General features: G+C 42.6%; 1 protein-coding gene across 1 annotated transcript in view; it reads left to right on the top strand.

Moving 5' to 3' along the window:
- Positions 1-8,267: 8,267 nt before the first annotated feature.
- gfra4a (GDNF family receptor alpha 4a) overlaps positions 8,268-24,343 on the top strand; it is a 108,671-nt gene continuing 92,595 nt past the window's right edge. Inside the window, exon 1 of the mRNA XM_041060717.1 lies at positions 8,268-8,699. Within this exon, the coding sequence (XP_040916651.1) occupies positions 8,642-8,699 (58 nt within the window). The 5' untranslated portion in view covers positions 8,268-8,641. The remainder of the gene's footprint in view (positions 8,700-24,343) is intronic.

Below are 24,343 nucleotides of genomic sequence, written 5' to 3'. Positions count from 1 at the left end.
ACAGCAGCCGAACGAGATTAAACATAAATTTTTGTTCCAACCATGAGTCGGGTCAGCACCGGTGTGTAAATCCCTGTGGCTCGGTGGAGGTTGTGTGATAGTTTGTGTGATAGTGATGAGTGTATAGTTTTATATTGGCTGTTGTTGTGACAATGCTTTAGGCTCAGACTGCACTCTGTGTGTGTTCACGTGAGATGGGAGAAGGGACAGGTGTCATTGTGAGCGTGTGCATGTGTTTGTGTGATGACTGCTGACTGGAGAGGACAGACAATGACAATGATGATACTCGGTAATACTCATGGCAACTGGGGCCTTAATTTAGAGACGCTGCAGTCACCAAGTACAAGGCTTTTTTTTTTCACATGTTGACAGTCGATACTTAATTTTTGTATGTTTGGAATTTCTATATTTATCTTCTGGATGTGAATATTGTCTGCTTACAGACTTAAAACACTACCTTTGATTTTAAAAACCTTACTCATTAAACAAATCAGCAAATCATTTCAAACCTTCATTTCAAAGTATAAACAAGCAAACACTTTTCTGTGTTTGCTAATTGCTCTTTAAATTTAAAAGAAAAAAACGCATACACCTTCAGAAATATTGCATGACCTATAACTCATTTGATTTGTGTCATGAGAATAACAAGGCATTCTCTCTCTCTCTCTCTCTCTCTCTCTCTCTCTCTCTCTCTCTCTCTCTCTCTCTTTTTTTTTTGCATCTCGGTAATGAATGGAATAATTAGGTCTGTGAGGCTACTGTTGAATGAATGTCAGCATTAAACCATTGCTCATCTTGACTTCCTCTCCCCAGATGGCCTCATTGATTTATCCATTTCCACGCATCCTTGCTGCGCATCTGAGATATGTCGCTGCAAACACATCATGAAAACGGTCCTGAATTGCCAAGGGCATGTGGGTCTTTGTAGTTTTTATGGCTCGCACTTCTTTACTTCTTTGGACAAATTTGTCTCATCACCTGCCCACCGCGACGGCCAGATATGATTGTAATCAAACCACAGGCCTGCGATGAAAAGTCCAAACATGCCACAGCCTTGTTTGGCAGCCTGTCTTCTGCTGTTTTATTTATTTATTTATTCTTTCTCTCCCCTGCCAGTCTCTGGTTGCAGCTCGAGCCTACAGTAAGAGCAGAAGCTGATGCTGCAGTACATTGGCACCACTGCAGGGGAGGCTTCTCATATTCAGCTTCATCTTCAAAGAGTTTTCATTGTTGTTGGAAAGGTTAGTGACAGGTTGGCATTCTGATAACATGCCCCGTGTTACGGGGGGGCGAAGCAGAGATGTGTTGCTCGCTGCAAACTCTAATCATTGTTGTAGCCGGCGGTCGGGAGCTTGCACATCATCCAAAGTTATAAACAGACATACGCTGCGATGAGAGAGGTGCTGAGACTCTTCACCTAAAACTGCCATAATTTATATTTATATAACAATAACGCATTTAAATGCCAGTGGGAAAGAAAGTGCGGGAATGTGGAAGAGGTCACTTGCAGCGATGAACCTACTGAGAATCATCACCTGAATCTGCAGCTCCCCACGGCTTTATGGAGATTTATAGTGTGTTGCAGCTCATTGTTTAGCTGTCTGACCCACAGCTCTGTTGTTTTGGTTCACTCTCATTGCTCTCATAGCGTCGTTTTTGGCCACAGCAGGAAGCTGTTTTCAGTGGAAAAGCTCTAAAAGCCCAGTGCACGTTACCTGCTCAGCATCAAACAGCAGACTGACACAGTTAGTGACTAGCTGGTGAACATAATGGGAAATGTAGCAGCTAAAAAGCCAGATATTTCCCTCAGGGGTGAAAGACCAAAAACCTGTGGGGGGAATTAGCTACTCTGACTGTGACTCCCAGAAATCTTGACCTCCATGATACTTACATATCCAGTGCTAGGAGATGTAGGTTTGTCTGTAGAGAAGAATACTATAGTAGTATACCGTATAGCATATCTACTTTCTCTATTCTCAAATCCTGAGACTGGGAGAAATCTCAAGCATGGCAGTAAATATCAGAGGCGATGGAGATATTAGGTCAGAAACTCACCTCTGTGGTTGCTTACATTCCAGTGCAGTCCTCCTAGTTAGCTGCTTTGTAAGGACAGGAATGCTTTTTTGAGGTGCTCTTCCTCTGTTGTATTGGTATGCAGTAGATGTCATATGTACAGAGTAGACAGAGACAGGGAAATTAAAATTATATTATGGAGAAAAAGAATGACTTGTGCTTCAGAACTGCCTCTATAAGCACATAACTAAAATAAATGTACTTTTTTTTCCCTTTCTGTCTCTGCATCTACATTTTATTACAATATTCAAAGGGTTTAAGATGCAGTGCAGTAAACATTAACAGCCAACCAACATTTTCTGCACACAGGCTCCATTGTTTATGCTTTGCATTGAATCCTTTCAGCTGAGACTCTCACACTAGAAAGACTAAGCTTGGACATCAAATGAGACATGCTGAGTTTCCTTCTACTCACATCTCATATCACTGCTCACAAGCAATGTGACCGCTGCTTTTAAAGGCTATAATACACAGCAAATGTTTTGCAGCAGTGTGGTTTGGTAATATTGCCCACAGCAGGGACAGAATTTGCAAATGGGACAAAATCGGTGTGACGGCCAGGGAAGTGCCATCAGCCCAGACCTTGAGTTGTTGCACCGCAGGCTTCTGTTTCTACTATAATTCTGCCCAAGGGAAGGAAGTGTAAAATGTTATGAACTGAGCACAGCACCATAATGAGTTATTAAATAGCGTAGGTTAATAAGTGGTTTGCAGCTAAGGTCCGGCAGCACCTTTGTGAAATGCAAATGGGCAGTTAATTTTGAGTGACAGTCAAGACCAATACAACACTTACTTAGACTAATTTAGTCCTGTTTAAGACCAAAATATGCAATAAACCGTAAACCAGCTGCTATAATGAGTTCACTGGCCTTCTGCTAAAATCAGAGGTTTGAGGATCCTTTTGTACCACACAGTAGTTCTGAAGCTATTCATATTTTGATATCTGATTAATCCTTTAAGTCATTTTTCAGACATTAGCTTCTCAAACGTGAGGATGTTGCTGTTTTCCTGTCTTTTGTGTCACTGTAAATTGAACATACTGTACTAGAAGATTTACAGTAGTGCATTGAGAAGTTGCGTAGCTTTGCACCATACACATGTAGTCCCCATAGGAACTGTGGCAGCTACTCAGATACCACGTGGGGTCTGCAGCAAACTGTGACTGGTCAGCTGTGGCTTCTTCTGGTTCCTGTACAAGTTTCACATACAGATGGATGTTGTTGGGAGTTAAGACATCACTAAGAAAACTCTCTGCACACTCCATTCACCTCTCTGCATCACAGAGAATGACGAAACATAAATAGTAATGAGACAAAGTGCTTGCTTGTGCTACAAAGTAAATTAAATGATGTGAACAGTGACTGTGGGGAAAAGCCAATTATGGCCCAGTCACATACAAACCACCTGTCCGGTGCTGTGCTGTGGACAGGTGACACTGACTGTCAGTGAAACCCTGCAGGATTCTACGTCATATCTGCCATTAACCTCTTGCGTCATGTACAAGTCCGGCTGCCTCCTAAATGTCAGTGATTTAAGCCACTAGTTGAGCAGCCCCTGACTCAGACTGTATGACCAGCCTTTTTTCCAGTGTGTGATTGTACACAGAGCAACAGGAAAACAGCATGGCAGGTTGTAGAGTTGTAGTGGAGACAGAGAGAGGTGATGGTGACTGGTACTGCTTCCTCTGCTGTAATTACCACTTCATCTGAGATATGATCTGAAGTGCACAGGTATGTTATTACTGAACTGTAGTTACAGCACAGGCGGGGATTCTGACATGTACTGTATACTGAACAAGCGCACTAAAATATTAGTCTGAGGCTGTGAATAATGTAAAGCTTCAATAATGACGTAGAGTATTTGTTAAAATCGTGTAACAAATTTGTATAAACCATAAAGAAAGATCAAGATGAGACTAATGTGAGTCCAACTCTGTGAGAGACTGAGACAAGCTGAAGAAATCAGAGACACAGAGAGCAGAGAGTGTTGCACTGCAGTCGGCCTTGAGACATAATCATGTAACTGTACTTTCATTGCTTTCGTGGCTCGGAACGTCTGTGTGCATGTGCTGTGGCTTTGAAAGCTGTTCCAACATCTGATTCAGCTCCATCGCTGGTCAATAGCGGACCACAAAGCATCTCCATCACAATCATCGAGTCGCACTGAAATGGCGATGTGTAGGTGGTGCAGCATGACAACTCTCTGTTTTTTCCCCTCTCTCTTTCTCTCTCTCTCTTTCTTAGCCTCTCCCTGTAATTTCTCTCTCTCCATGTGTCTCAGTGAGAATGTGTATCAGCAGGCGGACACACAGGGAGGAAAGAAAACAGCTCAGGAGCTGGCATTAATTTGAATGCATTAACACCTCTTAATCAGCCCATGGTAAAATCTTTCCACCGTTTCGTGGCCAAACCGGCATCAGCCTGTCCCACATTCACTCCTGACTCCTGACATCAGCTTCGCAAATATTTTAAGGGCAAGGCGGCTTTTTGAGTGAGAGAGGCATACGGAGCAGAAAATGGAGGCGGAGACGCAGGAGAGGTCTCTGGAAGGATTCGATCCGAAGCAGGCAGGAGGATGTTTGATCCAAAGGGTAGAGGTGTGGATCAATACACCATCTTTTTTGGCACACACTGTAATTCAGGGGTGTTGGGAGAGGGGGAAGGCTAGGGTGAACTTCAGTAACATGGGAAAACCTGTTTTGGAGACGTGAATAAAGAATATTTCTGCCTTCCCATAGCAACTGTAGCCAGTTTGCCCTTGAGCAAGGCAGTTAACTACCAGCAGCTTCTGCTGTGGAACTGCTCAGCGGATGTGCTGCTGGATGACCGCCAGGGTATGAATCCAAACCTCCAACTTTACTCCCTGTTGCTGTATGGAAATAAAGAAAAAACACATTCTTTGTGTTCCTTCTTGTTAAATATTCACTTGGCAAGAAGTTTAGGTAAAAATACACTAGTTTCAACACGAAATGATGCTGCAACTGACAAAAGCTTTTCCATTCCAAAGTAAAGACACCACATGCATTTATCCTGACTGCCCAAATGAAATTCTGCCGTTTGGTAAGGTCATGTCTCTGCTCACAGAAAGTCCAAACTGTCAGTTAAACTGCTGCAGACGAGCTCACACATCCAGTCAGTAAAGAAAAGAAAGAAAAAGAGGCCAGTGTAAGCAGATAAATGTCTATGCATGCTGAGATATGCTAGCGGCTGTAGTGCAAAGGTCCATACAGGCTGAAATTGTCCCAATGTCCAACCTTGATGAATTAGTACCATGATCTTTCCCTGACCAAGTCCTTTTAGTGCCTAAACATAATCAGACCATCACCATAGTGTTGTCATGTGATAAAACAAATTTATTTTTCAGCAGTGATTTGTGTTGGTTTTGGAAAAAGCAAATATTCTGCTGATATGGGAGTTAGATCAGAAAGAGCAGTTACAAACACTTTGTATGTAGAAATGCCTACAGAGTATTCACAGGTCAGACTGTCAACATGCTGACAAGTGTTGTGACTGGTGTGATATATGTTTATGGTAGTTTCACTTTCCCATAGGATCCTAGTTATGTTACTGACAGTCTACATGTGTTGTGATCTGTTAGTAATTAAAAGTGGGCTTCAGGCTAAAAACAAACCTCTGAAAATGTAATGTAAGTTTAACAAACACCAGAAAGCAAAGTGGAAAAACCGTCGAGACAAGCTGCAGTGGCCTCAGAGCTATACATGTACAGCGTACAACACAACTGAGTACACGCTGCGCCATTATCATTAAATTAATTAATAGAAAGTAATTAATACAACTTTGTTTTTAGCCAAAGCCCAAGAAGAAATGAAGCCAATTAATCTGGAAAGTAAAAATGTTTGACTAATTAAACAATAGCGAAAGGCTCATGCTTAAGAACCAACCGCAACAAGTCAGAGCACCGCTCATTAGTCAGATTACATTCTTTTAGTTTTTCACTATTTTCTGTGTCCACCTATTTTCTTGATGACTGATTCGATCCTCCTCTGCAGGGGTGATGCCAGATGTTCTGCTGTTTCTCACAGACGATTATTTTCAGAAACTCTTTTGCTGGAGACTTTTGTTGCTCTACCTTTTGTTATAAAATACTCCAAAGGTGTTGGATTCGAGTGAGTGGGCATTCTTGGCCAGGTCACACTTTTCACTTTTTTCTTCTTTAAACTCTCTTGTGTGATTTCTGCAGCGTATTTGTGAAAATTCCTCACCTACCGAGCTTCTTCAGACTGGGAGCCATCTTTTCATTCATTATTTAGCTATGCAAATTTCCCCCCGTGGGATTAATAAAGTTCATTTGATCTTATGCTAACTTGCATTGCATAGTGCCATCTGTAAATGTCATGTCTCCTGCACCTTTTGCGCTGATGCAGCCCCATATCAGCACACTCCCACCTCTGTGTCCAAACAATGACTGTGCTGCCAACATTCATCGGGCTTCTTCTCTTGTTCTTTGGCAAAGTTTAATCTTGCAGTTTTGTGCCGTTTTGTGAGCAAATGCTTCGTTCTTGGACGCCGTCCATAGAGGTTGACTTCATGTAATGTCCTTCACACTGTCTGATCAGTCACTGAAACACCGGTTTCCACAGACAGTCCTTGTGCCAGCTCAGACACACTTACCTGTGTGTGTTTAAATACAGTATTGTATAAATAGGGAATTGTGTGTGGTGTCATTTTTCGAGGACGACCACTGCACCTTCTGTTATTGGTAGTATGTCTCTTCCTGTATCTCCTAACTGCTGCTGCAGCTGTGTTTCAGCTTTTTTGCTCTTCCATCTTTATGGAAAATCGCATTTTTTACTTTTTCATGATAATTCCTTATTCTGTGGAGCCTTGTTGCATTAGACACAGGTATACTCACTTACTCTACACTTATACTCAACACTTTAACTTAAAAATAATACAGTTGTTGTAAGATAATACTTATAAATCATTTAATGTGAGTGATATTGCGCAGGGGTGTGCTCAGCTTTGTCAGATACTGTTCCACTGGCTTTGGAGAACAAATCCTCCTAGAAACATCTCTCCTCTTGCGGTATCTTTCCTCTGCACCTTCCTTCTGTCTCAGTATGAGCAAATCCTAGAGGAGTCGACTGCCCACTCTCCTCAGAAAAAAATAAACCACTGACGAGAAGTTTTTAAGTGTCTAAGGTTGTGCAGCTTATTCTTTAGAAACCGATTCTTCCCACGTTTCCATCAGTGTCAGCCTTTTTTTTTTTTGTACATACTACACAATGTTTTGGATGAAAGTGTCCCCGAGATGCTGTAAAAATTCCAAAAATAAGCTTGAGGAGGCAAAACAACTCCCAGCAGAGACACCGCTCAAAAATTAATTTCTCTTCCAGAGTGCTAGTTTAACGGCTTGAAAATAATTCAGACTTTAACCAAAAAAAAAAAAAAAAAAAGCAGCACCCTTAACAGCTGTCAGTATGAAGAATTTAAATATTATCCATGATTTATGGAGAACTGCCTCGACAGGCTTAATCCAATTATTCTGGGTGCAAGCAAACAAATATCTTGTAGATAAGAAGTAGGCTATGTCTCAAAATAATAATCGTACAGCTTGTCTGGAGCGTCAATCAGACCCACTGTCCCCAAAACCCAGATCAAAATAGATTATTCTTTGTTCTGTTTTGAAAGGAGACCAGCATGAGCACATTAGACAGCAGGTAGCCTCAAACAGCCCATGCTGGCTGCAAGATGGTCTCTTCATTTTTACCATTAAGAGGCACAGACACAGTGAGTCAGCCTGGCTCTGTTTTTACCGTCTGCTCCTCCTGTGCTGCGGCTGCTGTAGGGCCCCTAAAAGATTTTCTCAACTGCCTCCAAATCAATGAGAATCACGCAAGTTGACTGTGGTAGTTTCTCTTTTTTTGGAGGGGGGGGGATAACCTACTTTCAGAGAAAAGTGGATATGGTCTACCCACCCATACAGACCATGCACCATTTTACGCAGGTTTATTGTTTCCATTTTATGGCAGTGTGAAATAGGCTATCGATTTAACTTGTCCTATTTCAACTTTTGCCAAGATTGGATTTTTAAACGAGCTGGGCTGGGCATCTCCGGCCGACCCGCCCGGGAGCAGGGGATCACACGGACTGTGTGACTCGCGGGTCGGAGTGCGCAAAGCAGCGCGCCCCTGTGATTCATCCGCAGTTTCCAGACGGTGCGCAGGTGGAGGCGAAGCAGCCGCTCAGGACGGACGGATGAAACGGCCAGGGATGTTCAATACGCGCAAGATTTACTCCACCTAAGGAGCGAACTGTTTTTATTTCCCCTCGGTGTTGCACCGAATTGGAACCACTGGCTTGATTTGGCGCAGCTGTTACCCATTTTTCCTCCATGACAAAAGTTTGACTGTTAAAAAATGATGTTCTGCTCCGCTCCTGTTTTTTCATGCAATGCTGTGGATTCCGGCGTCAGCGTAAGTGGCCAGTCCTCACTTGAGAAATAGCTGCGATTCTTTCGGTCTTAATTTTCGGTGCCAGTTTCAGCAAACAGAGGGCTTTTATTCTCGCACATCATCGCTCGCCCGGGATTGCATCCATTTGAATCAATGTCGCACTCCATAATGGACTTCCTCGGACTGTACTTCTTACAGCTGGCTCTTATTGGTAAGTTGAACAACACTTGGATTGTAATTCAGTGTAGCTGAACTTGTACAAAATGAATGCGTTGTGCTGCGGATGGTCCTGTAGCTCGTATTCGACCTGCTTTCTGTCTGTGCTTCGTGCTCATTAGTGGAACTGATCTTTCAGGAGTCTCTGTTCGCTTGCTGTTTTGGTAAAGTTGCATTATGAGGTATTTCTTTTCCTGCAAGATCAGCCAGTTGTGTACATGGGAACGGATCCATTACAGGGTCCCGGACCGAGCAGAGATCCTGGTTTCTTTTCTCTTTTTTTTTCCTTTCTGTGAGACCACACAGAATCACCGCAAAATATTATCTGACGCGTGACTGACAGTAATGAAGCAGCGGGACTTTGCTCTGGCAGACTGGCCGGATTTTCTCCACTCAAGAGATGCTTGCATGTCGTTTCTCTGCCGCGTACAGCGTTTTTTTGTGTGTTACCCTGGAGGCAGCAGCCCTGTGCACACACGCAGCGGACAGATAAAGCATGAATTTTTGCCACCAAAGCTGCCGCCGCCGCTGTCGGTCTCCAGTTTGATTGCGAAAATGCCAATGCAGACAAGTGTGTGTCAAAGTGTTTGTGCGCGCGCGTGCACCAGCCTGTGTGGTTGAGCGTGCGCTCTTGTGCACCTGCCTTTGCAGGTGAATTGTGTTGTCTGTATGTGTATGTTGGGGGCGGAGCGGAGCGGAGCGGCAGCCGGTGTGTGCGTTTGCGCGTGTGTGTGTGTGTGTGTGAGAATGCGCGCATTTGTTAATGTGTCTCTGTAAGAAGCATAACACTGACCAATCAAAGCCGAGTACGGAATCACATCAAACACTGAATTATAATTTCGTTGTATTCTGGTACAATGACAATAAAGGCTTCTGATTCTGAATTCATGAGCAGTGACCACCAGCACACACACACACACACACACACACACACACACACACACACACACACACACACACACACACACACATTTTTCTCTACCCAAAACTATTAATCATGTTACCTGTACACTTCTCATTGTGCCACCAGCTGGTGCAAGTCTTGTCTAATGTCAGTGCTCTCTTCTGCTGGTTTGATTTCAAAAATCATCTCTGGTATAAACTCTGACTTTTTCTGATTCTGCTGCACCACGGTGGGGAAAAAAAAAATGTTCCTGCAGAGTGAACGCGGTCAGGAAACAGGACGTACGGACGGAGGGATTTGTATTTGTGAGATTTATAGGCTCCATGATGACAGCTCTACATCTCAGACTCCATTTCCCTTTGCTGCAGCTGTGATTTCAGCCACTCACGAGGCGCACTGAAAGCAGCCTCACATGCTGGGAGCGCGCTGGAAACTCTGGAGCTCCAAGACAAGACGTTCCACCACCTCGAACCCTGAACACACACACAATTGCATCACTCCTGTCCGCCACAATTCCCCCACAGCATATGTATAATATGTCCCCCGTCTTCCCTTATTTTCACATCATATGTAAGACATATCACAGAGCTGTGCTGTCACTCAGGACATGAGCTGGATGGGTACGTGGAGGGAGGATGTGATGGGGGAGGGGGGCAGTCACACAGTCCTAGTCTTTTTCTCTGCAGATATTCTCACCTTGTCAGAAAGATGTGTCAAAGCAGCAGAGAGTCTCACCCTGGGCCTCATGATCCCGTCCATCAGCCACACAGGGAGGCAGAGAGAAGGTGGCGGAGATCAAAGGGACTGTAGCAGCTTTACCCTGAAGGTCAGAGAGGGCAAGAGACGGTGGTCGGTTTGAATCCAAGGTGGAGGGGGGGGGGGGGGTATAAGAGGGAGGAGCCAGAGAGTCTTAAAGTGGTGGTAGAAATGTTCGCGAGTTGAGAGATTTGTGGGAAAAAGTGGGAAATACAAACGGGAGGTTTGGAATTTGGTTCGTAATCTGAGTTGCTGAGATGATAAGGTGCAGGAGGGCATGTATGATAAGTCAGCTCACGTAAGACTGATATAATTTACTACTGTATGTACGTATCAGGCTTTTAGTATAGATAGAGAGAAAAAAGAAAAAGAAGCAACTTTGTTTAATGGGTTGCATTTTGTTATTACGTCCAACTAAGAGCACTCGAATGTGTGAAAGATCATATTTACATCTCTGAAGCAGGAGCTTTCATGGAGCACTTGAAAGCAGCATCAGTTCCTTCACCTTTCCTTCAGCATGTCCCAAAGTGTCCTTGAGCACGCCGACCAAGCAGCATTCACTCCTAGGTGTGTGTGGACTGGCTTAGCTATACACTTATAAGGACCATCACTCGATGGCCCACTCTCCTTATGACTTAAAGAGGAAATACTGGCTGTTGTGTGCGCTTGTTTCTGCATGCAGCTCTCCTTCCCGAGCTCCTGTTGCAATTAAAAACATGCTCCTCTACAACTTTCCAGGCCAAACGAGGCGTTTAAAAATGCCTGTGGTGTCCAGAGCCACAATAATATCTGTCCAATCTAATGAGTGTCTCTTTCTGGTGAAGCGTGGTGTGTAATGTGGACGTATGCAGGATTAGCATGCTGTGTTTTTGTATTTTGTTAACTTGCGGGGGTGAGCTCGTGCAATTTAAAAAAAAAATTTTTAAAAAAAGAAGGAAAAAACAAGCCTGTATTTACTTCAGATTTAAATGAGCATATTTACTGCTCAGTCTTGTGATGCTTCAGTGATTATCTGCCCGCACCACTCGGAACATTTTGCAATCATTACTGTAATTAGTTGACCAGGTTTATTCGCATATTATTTTCTAAGTGGTAGGCAGCAAGTGAACACACCCTGCCTCGCTATTTGCGACACGGCAGAGGGTTTTTACTGTTTTACATATGGAGAACAGTGTTAATTAGCTGGTGAGAAGTAATGATTATGACCATAAAGGGCTGACTACTTGAGGGTGGTATGTATATTTTTGGCATGAGTGGCGTGAGTTTGCGATGATTGGTTCCTCGCAGCTGTAGCAGGCGGGAAGGTGTGAACGATTCGAGGATGCGTTAAGCTGCAGGGGCCCTGCGCGGAGGCAAACCAGTGCAGCTGTGGGTTTTAGATTCATCGTGGTGGGGAGCCTCGGATCACGTCTTATAAAGGCCTAATGTACTGAAAAGGGCATAAACTGCCCATTTTAGATCTGGCTGTTTTTGGCAAACAGCTGATTATGTGAAATCTGTTTGGAAATAGTATCTGTCATCTGTTACATTCAGTGGGAAACACAATAATCAAATTACACAATTATTTGTTGAATTGTGAGGGAAAATGTTTGAAGAGGAAACATCTCATTTTCAAGATAAAATAATTGGATGTAATTAAATTTTCCACAATCAGTGTCATGACAATGATGTTAAAAAGCTTTGTCAAAGCAAAGGTCAAAATGTGATTCAAATGTCTTGATTATTACTTCAAAACGTTGAAATGACTAAATAACTGATGGTATTGTCATCATTCAACTGTTTTTACACCATCAATCATTTTGTAGTGTAGCTAATCACCCATTAGTTGTTGATAATGTCAGTAAAGCTTCTCAAATCACTGACTGGAACATAACAGTCATTATGATTTCATATTCTGAGGACTATAGAGCAAAGTTACCCAAAAGTAATTACAGTGTTGAGACAACAGCACTGGGAGTAAGCCGACTGCTGATTATCATTCCTCACTATGTAATTATTTACTGAGTAACTTTCCGGTCCAATTGAATATATTTATAAATGAGTCCTTGCACACTTGGCGTTATTATTCTCTGCAGTAGAATGGTCTCATCCTTAGAGGAAAAGCAAAGCCTCAGATCCTCGTAACACTGATATCAATAGAAGTTTAGTGTTCACTGAATTCCTGGGTTTTGTTTTTTGTGTAGCTGTGTGATTTCTATCTTGGTTGATCCACATTTTTCTCCACCTTGTACATTTTCTCTCCACCGTACCTTTTGACATCTGCATGACTTTGTTTCATTTAGTTGGGAGCTTTAACTGGAGTTGTGAAGACCGATAGCAATTAAGGATTTCTCATTTGAGAAAAAGTCCCCAAACTGTAACTTGTAGTTCAGTTGCATTCTGATGAATTGAGGGAACTGGTCTGTCTGCCTCCTCTGAATGTCAAGGCCAGATGGTGAGTCTGGACTTTGAGAATCAAAGCTTTGATTCTTGGGGACTGACACTGTTGATGGTCCAGATCCACCCGGATCCTCAAGCCAGTACTGACCTTTTTTGGCTTATTGGGTGGTGGCCATGATGTGACTGATCCAGGTTAAATACACTTTCTTTGTTCATGTTATTATAAGATACGGTCTGACTGATAACACATTTTTAGGGCATATATTAATATCAGTATTTGGGAATTAAAAAACAACAACACATGATTACCAGATAAAGTAATTATGGTTAACATAATAGCAAAAACTGCCCACGTAGACACCCAGCAGATACAAATGAAGGCATGTAATCTAGTATTCACTTTCCTTTTATCATCTGCTAAAATATGTGTCTCGTAGCTGCTAAATACTTCATCTTCTTTATGTTATTGTCAAGTAGTTGCTAAATTTGTCTTGTCTTCTGTTTGGCACTGGGCAGGTAGCTGTAGATACAGTGGGTTTTATCAGTGCTTACATGCTAAAAACAGCCTCCTGCTGCAGGAAATGGGGTTCCTTGGAGACCGTACTGTAAATGTGTCACAGAACAAAAATAATGAGCTAAAAGAGGCTATAAAGTTCAACAGAAAAAAAAGCAGCAGAGTGGCGTGAAAAGTTTTTTTTGTGTGGGTTTTATATCTGTCACTGCAAACCCACGTAGTCATTTGAATCAGTGTTAAGAGCATTAATTAATGTCTCTTTAAAGTGCTGTAAATGTACATAGTTTTTGAGTGTTTCACAGGACAGGTATTACAGGGCAGAGGGACAGTGAAAGACATTCTACAGATCATAAGATGAACATTTCACACCACACAAATAGCTTCCTAATTAACAACCTTGCACACAAACTCTCTCTCATTCACACGCACACAGAGACACACACACACAGTGGCCTCCAGTGTATCCAAACCAAACTCCTTCTGTTGCTCTCTGCAGTTATTCAACCTCATCACTATGCTTTGTATGAATAATTTGCTCCTTGCATGTTTGGTAACCTTGAATTTTGACAGATAATATTATGGGTTTTTGCAAGTATGCGCTTTATGCATTTATTCTGACAAATATGAAGCCCACCCCCTCATTGCCACCCCACCCCCTGACACATGTATAATTCATACCCACCCCTCTCCCTCACCGGGTCCCCATAGCTGGTGCAACGGTGCGCAGTTTCTTGATTTCTCTTATAGTGGATACTTCTCTGTGCCTTCAAGTTCCACTGACAGAGAGAAGCAAAAGAATATTGTCGGGGAATTACAGGAGCAAACATAGTGGGAAGAGGACGATGTGGATGTGGATGTGAATGCGAATAAGCCGTGTGTGACAGCGAGAGAGGGGATTTATTTTTCCATGAGGCTGGAGCTGTCTTTGGGCATCTAACAGAGAGGAGATACGTATCCTCTGTAGAACGTCTCACCAGAGCTGAGCTGCTCTTTAGATCCCTTGTGCGTCGGCTCATTTTGGAGCCGCAATTTTACTGTGCTGCCCCTTCGAATTTCATTTGCACTTTCCTGATTGTTGTTTATGCAGAACACCTGTTGCTTTATATCCCTGAAGTAGAGATGGTAGAGATGGCTCGTCCCAATCTGCGTCTCTGATCTTCACACTGGCAGATATCATTTTTGACACCCAATCCATCTTGTGTGATTGATTTATTGATTTAATTTGTCAACTGTCTCCTGGCTCAGATAATGTCTTGGCAAAAAAAAAAAAAAAACAGTCAACTTTTAGGGAACAATGTCTTTCTAACTGTCATTATGACTCAACAAAATAGTTGAGACATAAAGTTGGATAGCTGCAGGCGTGTTTCATTGGTGACTAGTTGACATTTATAGCTGGCTGTTCTTTGCTGTCTCACTGGTTTTCTCACTGCACTGTTATCTCTACCAGGACAAGTAATACTGTATGTATAAAGAGCAGATGGAGGCAATTACAGGCTATCGGCAGTGAAGAAAAGAGCAAAATGGAGGCCCTAAGATGGAGATAAACATTCCCTGGAACAGAGGGAATCAAACTGCAGCACTGATGCTGGCAGGGAGGATTTTGCGGGGTGAAACCAAGATGACAGTGCTCCTTATTATGTTAAAACCCTGTCATTTCCACTGGCTTTTGTTGAGGGACGATTATGCCACAGAGACAATTACCCTGCCCTTGCTGTGCTGAAAGGATATGGCATTTACTGCCACTGTATTCCATAGCCAGACGTTTAACTTTGTAATGAAAAGGCAGCAAAATGGTCCAGGCTGATTGTGAGAAAGACTAAAAGGCTGCAATTAATCAGAAGAAAAAGTTTTGTGAGTGGGGGGGGGAAGGTAGCATAGAGTTGGCTTGGAAAAGAGAATGACAAGTGGTAATGAAATAAGCTAGCAAGGCTTCAAGGCCCTTCATCAAGTGTTCACAATACTTAAAGCCTGTAAGTGTATCTGTCAGTGCGTGTTTAAGTATAAGGAACTTTCACTGTCTCATTGCGGGTGGTGCAAACCATTATCTAGACCCGTACAATAAAGGCTCTTATTACTCCACCATTTTACTGAGATTGGTGCTGGAAGTGACAATCATATTCTCATCTGGCATAGACGAAGGCGACATAAAAATCTCTCTCAGATAATCACAAGGCCTCTGCTTCCATTCACTTGATCTTGTGCATTAATCACACACACTGTCCCATCGCTGCACACTCATATCCCAACCCCAGTTTGTGCCTCGCACATAGTTGCCGTTTTTAGTTTTGAGACTTAAGCGTGTAGGATTAGTTTTTGAGTCATAGATATAAAACACGTTTTTTTGTCACAAAGTCTTTGAGTAAACCAGAAGATTGTTCAACTAAACTTAATATGCTTATGGAGAAATGTCCATAATCCTTAAAAGACTTCTCTGTCCTGCTGCTAAGAGATAAACTCTCGGGTTTTACCTATGTTACAAGAAGTATCTTTGTAGCTGGGCCTCTATTATATATTGCATCCTGATTGTAAACAGAATGTAATTTCTATTTTTGTGGTAACAAGAAATCTGCATACGTCACTATTTTACACGAGGGGTGATGGATAAGTTCATGGCAGAAGGAGATGAGTTATGCAGTTCTTGTTTGATGCACGTGCAGTTCAACTGGTTGAGTGATTGCGCAGAGAGTTTGAAGTTAATAAATTGTGATATTTCTGTTTCGGATAATTGAAATTTGCAAGTCAGCACTGTCTGAAGAAATGGACAACACTGGTGTTAGTGCCATCATCCACTACCTCTGTCTCAAGGGGTCGTGTCTCAAAGAGGTCCTTGTCCTGATTTGACCTGATTTGGCACCCTCAAACTACTACCTCTTCCCCAGGATGAAGACGGACCTCAGTGGTCGCCATTTTGACATCGTCTACAGCAGGGGTGTCAAACCTGTCCACAAAGGGCCGGTGTGGCTGCAGGTTTTTGTTCCAACCAAGCAGCAGCACACCTGACTTGACTCATTTAATCAACTGATCTCAGTCTTCAGACAGTTGATTGGTCAAACTGTGTGCTCTTCATTGGTTGGAACAAAAACCTGCAGCCACACCGGCCCTTTGTGGACAGGTTTGACACCCCTGGTCTACAGTGACGATGACGATGTTGTGAATGATGCTTACTTCTACAAAGAAGGGATACATATGCTCTGTGTTTGCTGGACTAAGTGTGTCAAAATTGACTCCCTGTGACCGCTAAAGCAAGTCACCTTAAAATTGTCCAGTAAGCCCAGTTTAACCTACAAGAGTTTTGTGCTGGCTCACGTTACTTGTGCCATGGAGGAATAACTGAGTGCAAAATGTCTCCTGACTTCGTAAACACAAAAATGGAGTGGACAGAGTCAGTCGGCATCATACAATATTATGTTAGAAAATACTGTGCCCAAAATATCTAGTAAGATTAGAGAGAAAAACACGGGGTCCCAAATCCAAATTGGAGTTCTTTTTAGCGCTTGACAAGAGTGTCTAAGTATGTGACTGAAAAAGAGAATGAAGGAAAGCCTATTACCAGAGTTGCTAAGTTTTGAAAATTACCAAGCAGCTGAATCTGCTGCTACCTAATTTCCGATAGCAATTTTTGTGGTGACTCAGACTCACCTTTAAAAACATTTTAAAAATATCTGTTTTACTGTACGTCACACAGGTTATTATTGTAGCAGCAGGGTATTTCTTTGAGATTTTTTTTTTTTAGTTAGTTTCATAAACTGCAACTTTTCTCAAAGTGTCTGTTTATTTTAATGAAAAGACAAAGATATTAAATTGTTAATTACATGAGAGACGCAAACTGGTGCCAAAGCTCATCCATCTCTGCCTGCCACATCTCACATTTAGGTCAGGTCATATTAAAGAAGTGGCTTCTCTACTTTCCATCTTACTTTTCCTCGAGAACTCCCAGCAAATCAGAGCAGACCAGCAGGAGGCAGAGGGGGAGCAGAGATCCCTGTCCGGAGCAAGAGCTGAATCGAGATGACATCCTGCAGCCTCTTCTGCAGGGGCCCCGGGATCTGGGGAGCTAATTGGTTTCTAATCAGAGCTGCAGTTTCTGCGGTGGCGTTCCGCTCAGTCTATTGAGACAGAAATAGAGGAAAAGTGTGAAATCGGGACCCAGGAATCAGGTTCAGTGCCAGGCTGTCAACTGACTAAGCCAACGGGAGGTGGAGGAGGATGGGGATGTGCAGAACGGGCCAAATCGCAGCAGGCGATCCACCCAGCCTGTCTCAGATATGTGCCAGATAATATTTATGAGGGCTAATGAAAGAGTTTTCGGCTCAACACTCTTACATGGTTTTTACTCTGTAGTCTGTCGTGGCCCGCTCAACTGATTATATCTTTTTGTCTTACATGCTTCACGTCATCACCCAGGCAGACGTAAAAACAGGCAGAAAAAGAACAACAAAAATTGGAAGATGTTCAAGATTTCATAAAGATACAAGAGGCAAAACAGTTTATTGGCAGCGAAGATAAGGCAGTTTATGTCTTGTCTCTTTTCCCAGAATATTTATCACACAAAGTCTGATTTAACTACTAAGCTGTATTATGCAGTGTTTTTGCATAAAATCATATTATACAAGTACCATATGTTATACAATATCAGTTTGTAGTTTTCTGTGACCCCGTGTGTGCACAATCAAATCATACCACCCTGCTGAAATCAGCCTTTCAGGGATGATCGTGACAGTCTTTCAGGGGAACCGTGGTTCCTAATATAAAAGTCCTGAAATAAACATGGCTAGGTGACCGGTGGTTGGATTGGTTGAATCATCAGTACAAAAGCAGCCTGTGTACACAGAGATTTCAGAAGAGAAGTCACCACTGACCCCAAGTTGAAATTAGCAAAGTTAAAATTCTGTTGCCCACGCTGCTAATGGAAATATGGTCAAGCATTCACCAGTTTAAATTAGTTCACTTGTTGACTCTAAGTAAAGTTTGTCTGATCTCAGCCATCACGTCACACTGTTAAAATGTAAATTTACAATTGAGAAAAATGCATCTGCGACCATTTCTGTCGCCCATTTTGATTGTCTTTGGACAGTAGAGTAGTGGTAGGTTGTGATCACCACGTACAGAAAGACTTTGGCAACAGTAACCATGGTAGCTTCGTTCCAGACCTCTGAGTGATCACCCACATCTGCTATTCATTTACTCATTTGTTGTTTGGATTCACTAAACAGTAGCTTTTTCTGCTGGTTGAAGAAACAGTTGACTAATCCGGGTTTTGTCGGCAGGATTAAGAATGCACATGTAAACTTCCTACACAGCTAGCTAGCTAGCTACCTTTCTGTATCCATGAAACATAGTGACAGAAAAATGGCCACAAAAACAATGATAAGCGTAGATGACGTTTAGTGCTGGGTAGTTACAGAGTAGGCACTACTCTGCAGTTATGCAGAAGATTGGATAATCCTTTGTGGGTTTGTGGGTTCACACTACACGTAATCATTTAACCCATTTTTTTTTTATATATAAACATATCGATAGCTTTAAATCAAATTGAAGGTCTTTTCGCTCTTGTTGATGATTTATTTCCTCTTTAACTTTCAAACTACAAAGATATTAGCTGACTTATCAAGATCAGTGACAGGAATAGTGACACAAATCTTGACAGCTGAGTGGCAGGATGGCGGCACTATCAACAAACTTCCAGCCTTGATCCGGAAAGCTGCACGTTGTAGCTTGAGGGAGACTGCCAACGTAGAAACATGATATAGATGCTAGCAGTAAGGGAGAGTTGGTTTAATGTTGGTTTAATCAAGTCAAACCGCTCTTTTTAAAGCACATTTGTGTCCTACAGGCACTGAGATGGATTCCATGTGAATATCATATGCAGCTTTTTTGCGGGTCTCCAGTTAAGCTGAGAATAAGACAGGGGGCGACCCCTTCCTATCTCCACTCAGTGGATCATCTCCCTTTAGCTAAGCTGATAAATCCTGCCTTCAAGGTCTTTTTGTTCCACCACATCTAAATACAGTTTTTTTTTTTCTATAGATTTATTTCAAAGGGGATTTCAGTGTCGTGATTGACATGCTGCACACAATGTAATAAGGAATTAGCTGCTTTTCTTTCCCTTTTCATCGGGTACATGTTCGCATTTCGCCCGTGGGATCACAGATTTGTGTTACAGTGTCTTTCTTACGATTACAGGACTGGACATATTAGATGTCATGGGATTTGAACTTTCTTGCATTGGTTTCTGTGCCAACCTTGTGGTCATCCAGCCTGCTACTTTCTACATGATACATGTTGTGAAGGATTAAATAAAACTCTTCTGCCAAACCCGAGCCATTAAATACAGATGAATCCCTGATCTTATTGCTCTGAACACATTGCATGCTCATTTTTTTCCTTTTTTTTAATTTAAAGACTGAGACCTGAAGATTAGTTGAGCCAATATAACTTAGGTAAGGAAGCTTAGTAACACAAGAATGAATGTAAATAGGATTCAGCAGCAATGAAAGGTACAAAGTGGTCTAATTAAATCCCTCTCGATGTGAATTCAATTTCCCCAGGCATCACGGCATCCTGTCAGTGACAAAGAGAGCCGCCTCTCTTTGTCTTCCTCTGAGCAAATTCCAATTAGGTAGTGGGTGTATGTTTTTGTGCCAGTCAATCACAGTCAAAGCCTGTGTTTTAAAGATGATGGCAGTGGTAATATATTGACTACAGCCCTTTCGGTGCCTCTTATTTGGAACAATAGACAGTTAACTGAGATATTGATTTTTCTTTATATGCTCGTTGAGTAGGACAGCAGGTTCATTTAGAAACTGGCCACTTGAAACTACACAGCACTCATTGCTCCAAGGGTTTTCTCAAAAATATCGATAACATGCGCGCAGCCCTTTGTACTGTAGCAGCTTCTCCAACCAATTAACACTGGCACCCACTGCTAAAGTGATTTTCATCTCTTGAAAATTGAAAATATTTTCCCCTGGTGTTATCCATTACAGATCATGGTGGTATTACAGTCTGCCAACCAGGCGCTTTTCTTTTTTGGTAATACTTGTAAGCAACATGGAGATGACAAAAGGGAGAAGCAACAAAAGAAAATACTGGTGTGGAGGAGGACAGTCAACACCTACACCTGTCTTAATCCGATTGGGCCTTTGGAACAGAAGTAAGAGAAAGATAGAGCAGAGCTACACGCCGTCACCTTAAACCACAAATGCACGCGCACATATACACACTTAGATATTTTCTTCAAATCGAATTACTGATGGCTGTTGAGATAGCCAGTGTCTGCATGGCCCCCGTCTTCGTGTGCGTTTGCCTTCAGAGAGCCTCATTTATTTTGAGAAGACTCTTTTTTTTTTTTTTTTTTTTAAGACATGCTCCCTCATGTGGAACAGTGAATATAAGATATAAAACCCGTCTGCCTAGTGACTTTGGGCCATGGTGAGATCAAACGACAGAGTGAGGGGAAAAGGAACTGAGAGATAGAAGAGAGGAGAGGGGAAAAAAAAACAACGTAGAAAGAGTGAGTGAAAATATTAGAAGTCTTTTCCAGACGACTACTGGCTTGCCTTCGTCCCCTCTGTCACTGCAGGTCTCATCTTTATGTTTAATTAGCTGCTTTTAACTCCGTCCATCACCCTTCCCCCGTTCCATGTGATCCTGGATCCTCGCCCTTCATGGCTTCAGGCCCTGTTACTGAAGTGTGACCCAGTAATCTAAGGTCACGCGCCATCACGCCGGTGACCTTTCGCAGATATTCAGAGTTATTTGATAATCCTCAGCATCGTCTATCCCCCAGATGGTCAGGTATTAAATTTTTCAAGTAGCTTCGTGTAACGCAGCTTTTGGGGTTTTCTTTGCCCTTCAAACACCATCAAAGCTCTGGCACTTTTTTGAGGGTTTTTTTTTTTTTTTGCTGCTCCTTAATAGTGCTGCTCTCGTGTAGATGAGGGATTATGAGTAGATAGGCTCTGAGGTCAAAGCCACTTGACTTACTTAGATAGTACTCAATGGTGTCTGAGTAAGGTAATGGACAGGGTCTCCCTAAAAGACAAGAGAGGAAGTGAAGTTAGAGCTGGGATGGCAGAGCACCAGATTGGCTATGATCGCCTCATCCGACAGGGCAGCAGATAAAGTGAAAGACCGTCCTCCCCTGTCAGCTGGTGTGACCTCTTGTCTGATCAGCAACCTGAACAAACCCAGGGTTACGTGTTCACAGCGCAGAACAAGACGCCGTCCAATCTTGATAGCCACTAGATTGGAAGAAAGCCGTGGAGCCACAGAAGAATGCTCCTCGGTGTACCCCAGCCTTCATGGGGTTCATGAGGTTTCAGCTGCCATCAATATCATTTAATGTCTTACACAGTGCACAAGTACTCCAGCACTTGGGGAGCTGTGTTGTACCACACTACTAAGCGGAGGGGGGTTAAGAGCCCAAAACGCATTATTAGACCAAAAGGCTGGCCTCAGACAGCGAGCCAAGAATCTGCCAGGGCCAGAGCCGTGATAGATGGTGAGGCGCGGCGAAGGTTTTATTGAGGCTGTAGTGCAGCTTGTCGTGACGGTCAGGATGAATGAGATCCTTGGCGTCTGTGGCCGCTGTCACCCCTCCGGTCCCCTTTTTATTATTACTTATTCACATACAGCAATAATGTTGCTTCAATTTCTTTGGCTATCAATTTGCAAAGTTGGCTGTTAAACTGTGAATTATGCAACACTTTGACACACATACACACACAAAAAAAAAAAAAAAAAGATGGAGGCTAATCAACACGACTATGCTGAGAATATTTACAACCTTCCTTGGCTCCCTGGAAGAGTTTTACATTTGTGGAGGGAAGAAAGCATATGGTGATATGTGAACACACATCTTGACTGTTACACTTCTCCGCTGGCCCTCTTGATTAGCTAAATGATAAATCCATCCTCCTGCTATTCACAGTTTGATGATATTTGCATCTCGTGATTAGAGTTTTTTCTTCAATCACTGTGAGATCAGCCATCCAGTGTGTTTTTGTGTCTCATTTGAAAGCGATAATTTGTAATATTTGTAGTGCTGTATATGTTATCTCATTGTTGAGCTACAGTGAAGTGTCCAATCAGGGGGGCAGCATAGTCCCTGAACAGATTCAGTCCTTCTCCTCCTGTTTTCTGTCCATGGCACCATGGTGGACGTCTCTGCTCATGTTAACTGCTCAGTTTACTGCGTGAAATGGTTTAGTGATGAAAACAGCCCACACAAAACTGAAATTATGTTATTTTCTGGCCAGGAATCAAATCGAGGCAGAGGCTTTCCGCCAGGGGAAACTAATTTTTTAGGAGAAACTAATTTTGACAGACGGCAGGAAACAGCTGCTTGACGCTGGGTGTTTTTCAACAGCAAATGGAAACACTTTCATCGACTCTCTATCAGTGAAATGTTCTGCCAGTCGGTGATAGCAAAATTCCCAAATTTATGTAGACGAACTGTCTTTGCTATTTTTGTCTGATGTAGTTCTACTTTACTTTGGCGCTGTTATTGAATTTTGAATCGGTCATCGCGATGATCCAGCTCAGTGTTCCTCCGCCCCACTGCCACATATCCTGAACAGGGCTGATGAAATTTCTCCTCCTCGCCTGTTAAATCCTCTGACCAGAGTCATGTCACACTGATTCCCAACCCAGTCATTAGGGCCCATTGAGATGGGCTAGCATGTTCAGCTACGCTTGACTGGATGATTCCCATTTATCCCTAACCCCCCCTCCCCCGCCACTCTCTTCAGAGACAGGAGCTGCCAGGTTCATCTGTTTGCCTGTCTCCTGACTTGTTAGAGGCCTCTGTCAGCCTTGTTACTAAGCCCGCTGATCCGTGGCCATAAACCTGTGCAAAGGTGGAGAGGTATTAGCGAACCAGGGCTTTACACAGCTGTCCGACAAGTGGCTGAAAGCCCAACGTCTACCTCAAAACATGGATACATTAAATACGGACGCTGTTCGCAGAAGCTGCTGTCGACCCAAAATACATCAACAAATAAGCATTTGTTTGAGTCAAACCTGTGAATTTTAAAAGCTGACTTCCACATGGAGACAGATGCTCAGTCTCTTCAATCGACAATATTGGATTGTATCTGAATCATTTTGTGTAATGACCCCAATGTAATGTTCTATGTCTACATAGCTCAGTAAAAGCAATGAACTGGTACCGTTCCTCAGCCCTGTAATCTCCCTCTGTCCTCTAGTGTCACTTTATTGCTTCCAGGTCTGCTGGCTTTAATATCCTGGTTTGTTAAATCGGTACATTTCACTGCTGGCTATGCTGATTTGTTTCCGGCAGTTGCTGTAATTACCCCTCATGGAATAAGTTTTGTTGGTGATGTTTACCAGACAAAACACTGAAATAAATAAATAAACAAACAGTCTACCCGAGGAGATGAAGATGTATCTCCCCCGCTGGGAAATCTTTACAAGATCAACACCATTAATTGCTAATGGAGGATTCCAATTTGATAGGAGTGTAAGGCCAGTACATGTTAAGCATGCTCTGTACATATGACTTGATGTTTAATGTACCTTGAAAAATTAGGAAAAGCATTTTCATTCCTCAGAGGTATTAGCATGTTGCTTATATTTATTAATTATCTTCTTTTATTAAGCTTCTTTCATTTGCTTTCTCTTTGATAAACACATCTACATGTTTCTTTATGACAGCTTGTGTGTAATTTGTTTGCCTCTGCCCACTGCACACTTCATCAAATAGATGTTACCTGTAGCTGGCACAGTTTTGTCTGTCTCTTTGTTTAGTGACTTTCATTAACAGCGAGCGGTGTTTGCGAACACGTCGGCAGCTGCCTCTGTTTATTCCCTTGTCTCCAAATGGTCTCACAAACGGAAAGCACACCGCTCATCTACACCTGGTCTGGTGCAAAAAAGTCCATTCATTCAAGTCAAGTGACACGGCTGCAGGAGCTGGACTGTTTCAAAACCCCAAGTATTTTGTGTGGGCAACTCTTAAGTATGCAGTAAAAAACAAAAAGTGTGAAGATGTACAAGCACCACGTTGTGCTTCTCGTCTCAGGGCCCAGTGAGAAATATCGCTGCTGGCCCTCACTCTTTATGC

The sequence above is a fragment of the Toxotes jaculatrix genome, chromosome 17 (assembly GCF_017976425.1).
Source record: "Toxotes jaculatrix isolate fToxJac2 chromosome 17, fToxJac2.pri, whole genome shotgun sequence".
Taxonomy (NCBI): domain Eukaryota; kingdom Metazoa; phylum Chordata; class Actinopteri; family Toxotidae; genus Toxotes; species Toxotes jaculatrix.
The sequence above is the reverse complement of the archived record's forward strand: the minus strand, read 5'-3'. Positions and strand labels throughout refer to the sequence as shown.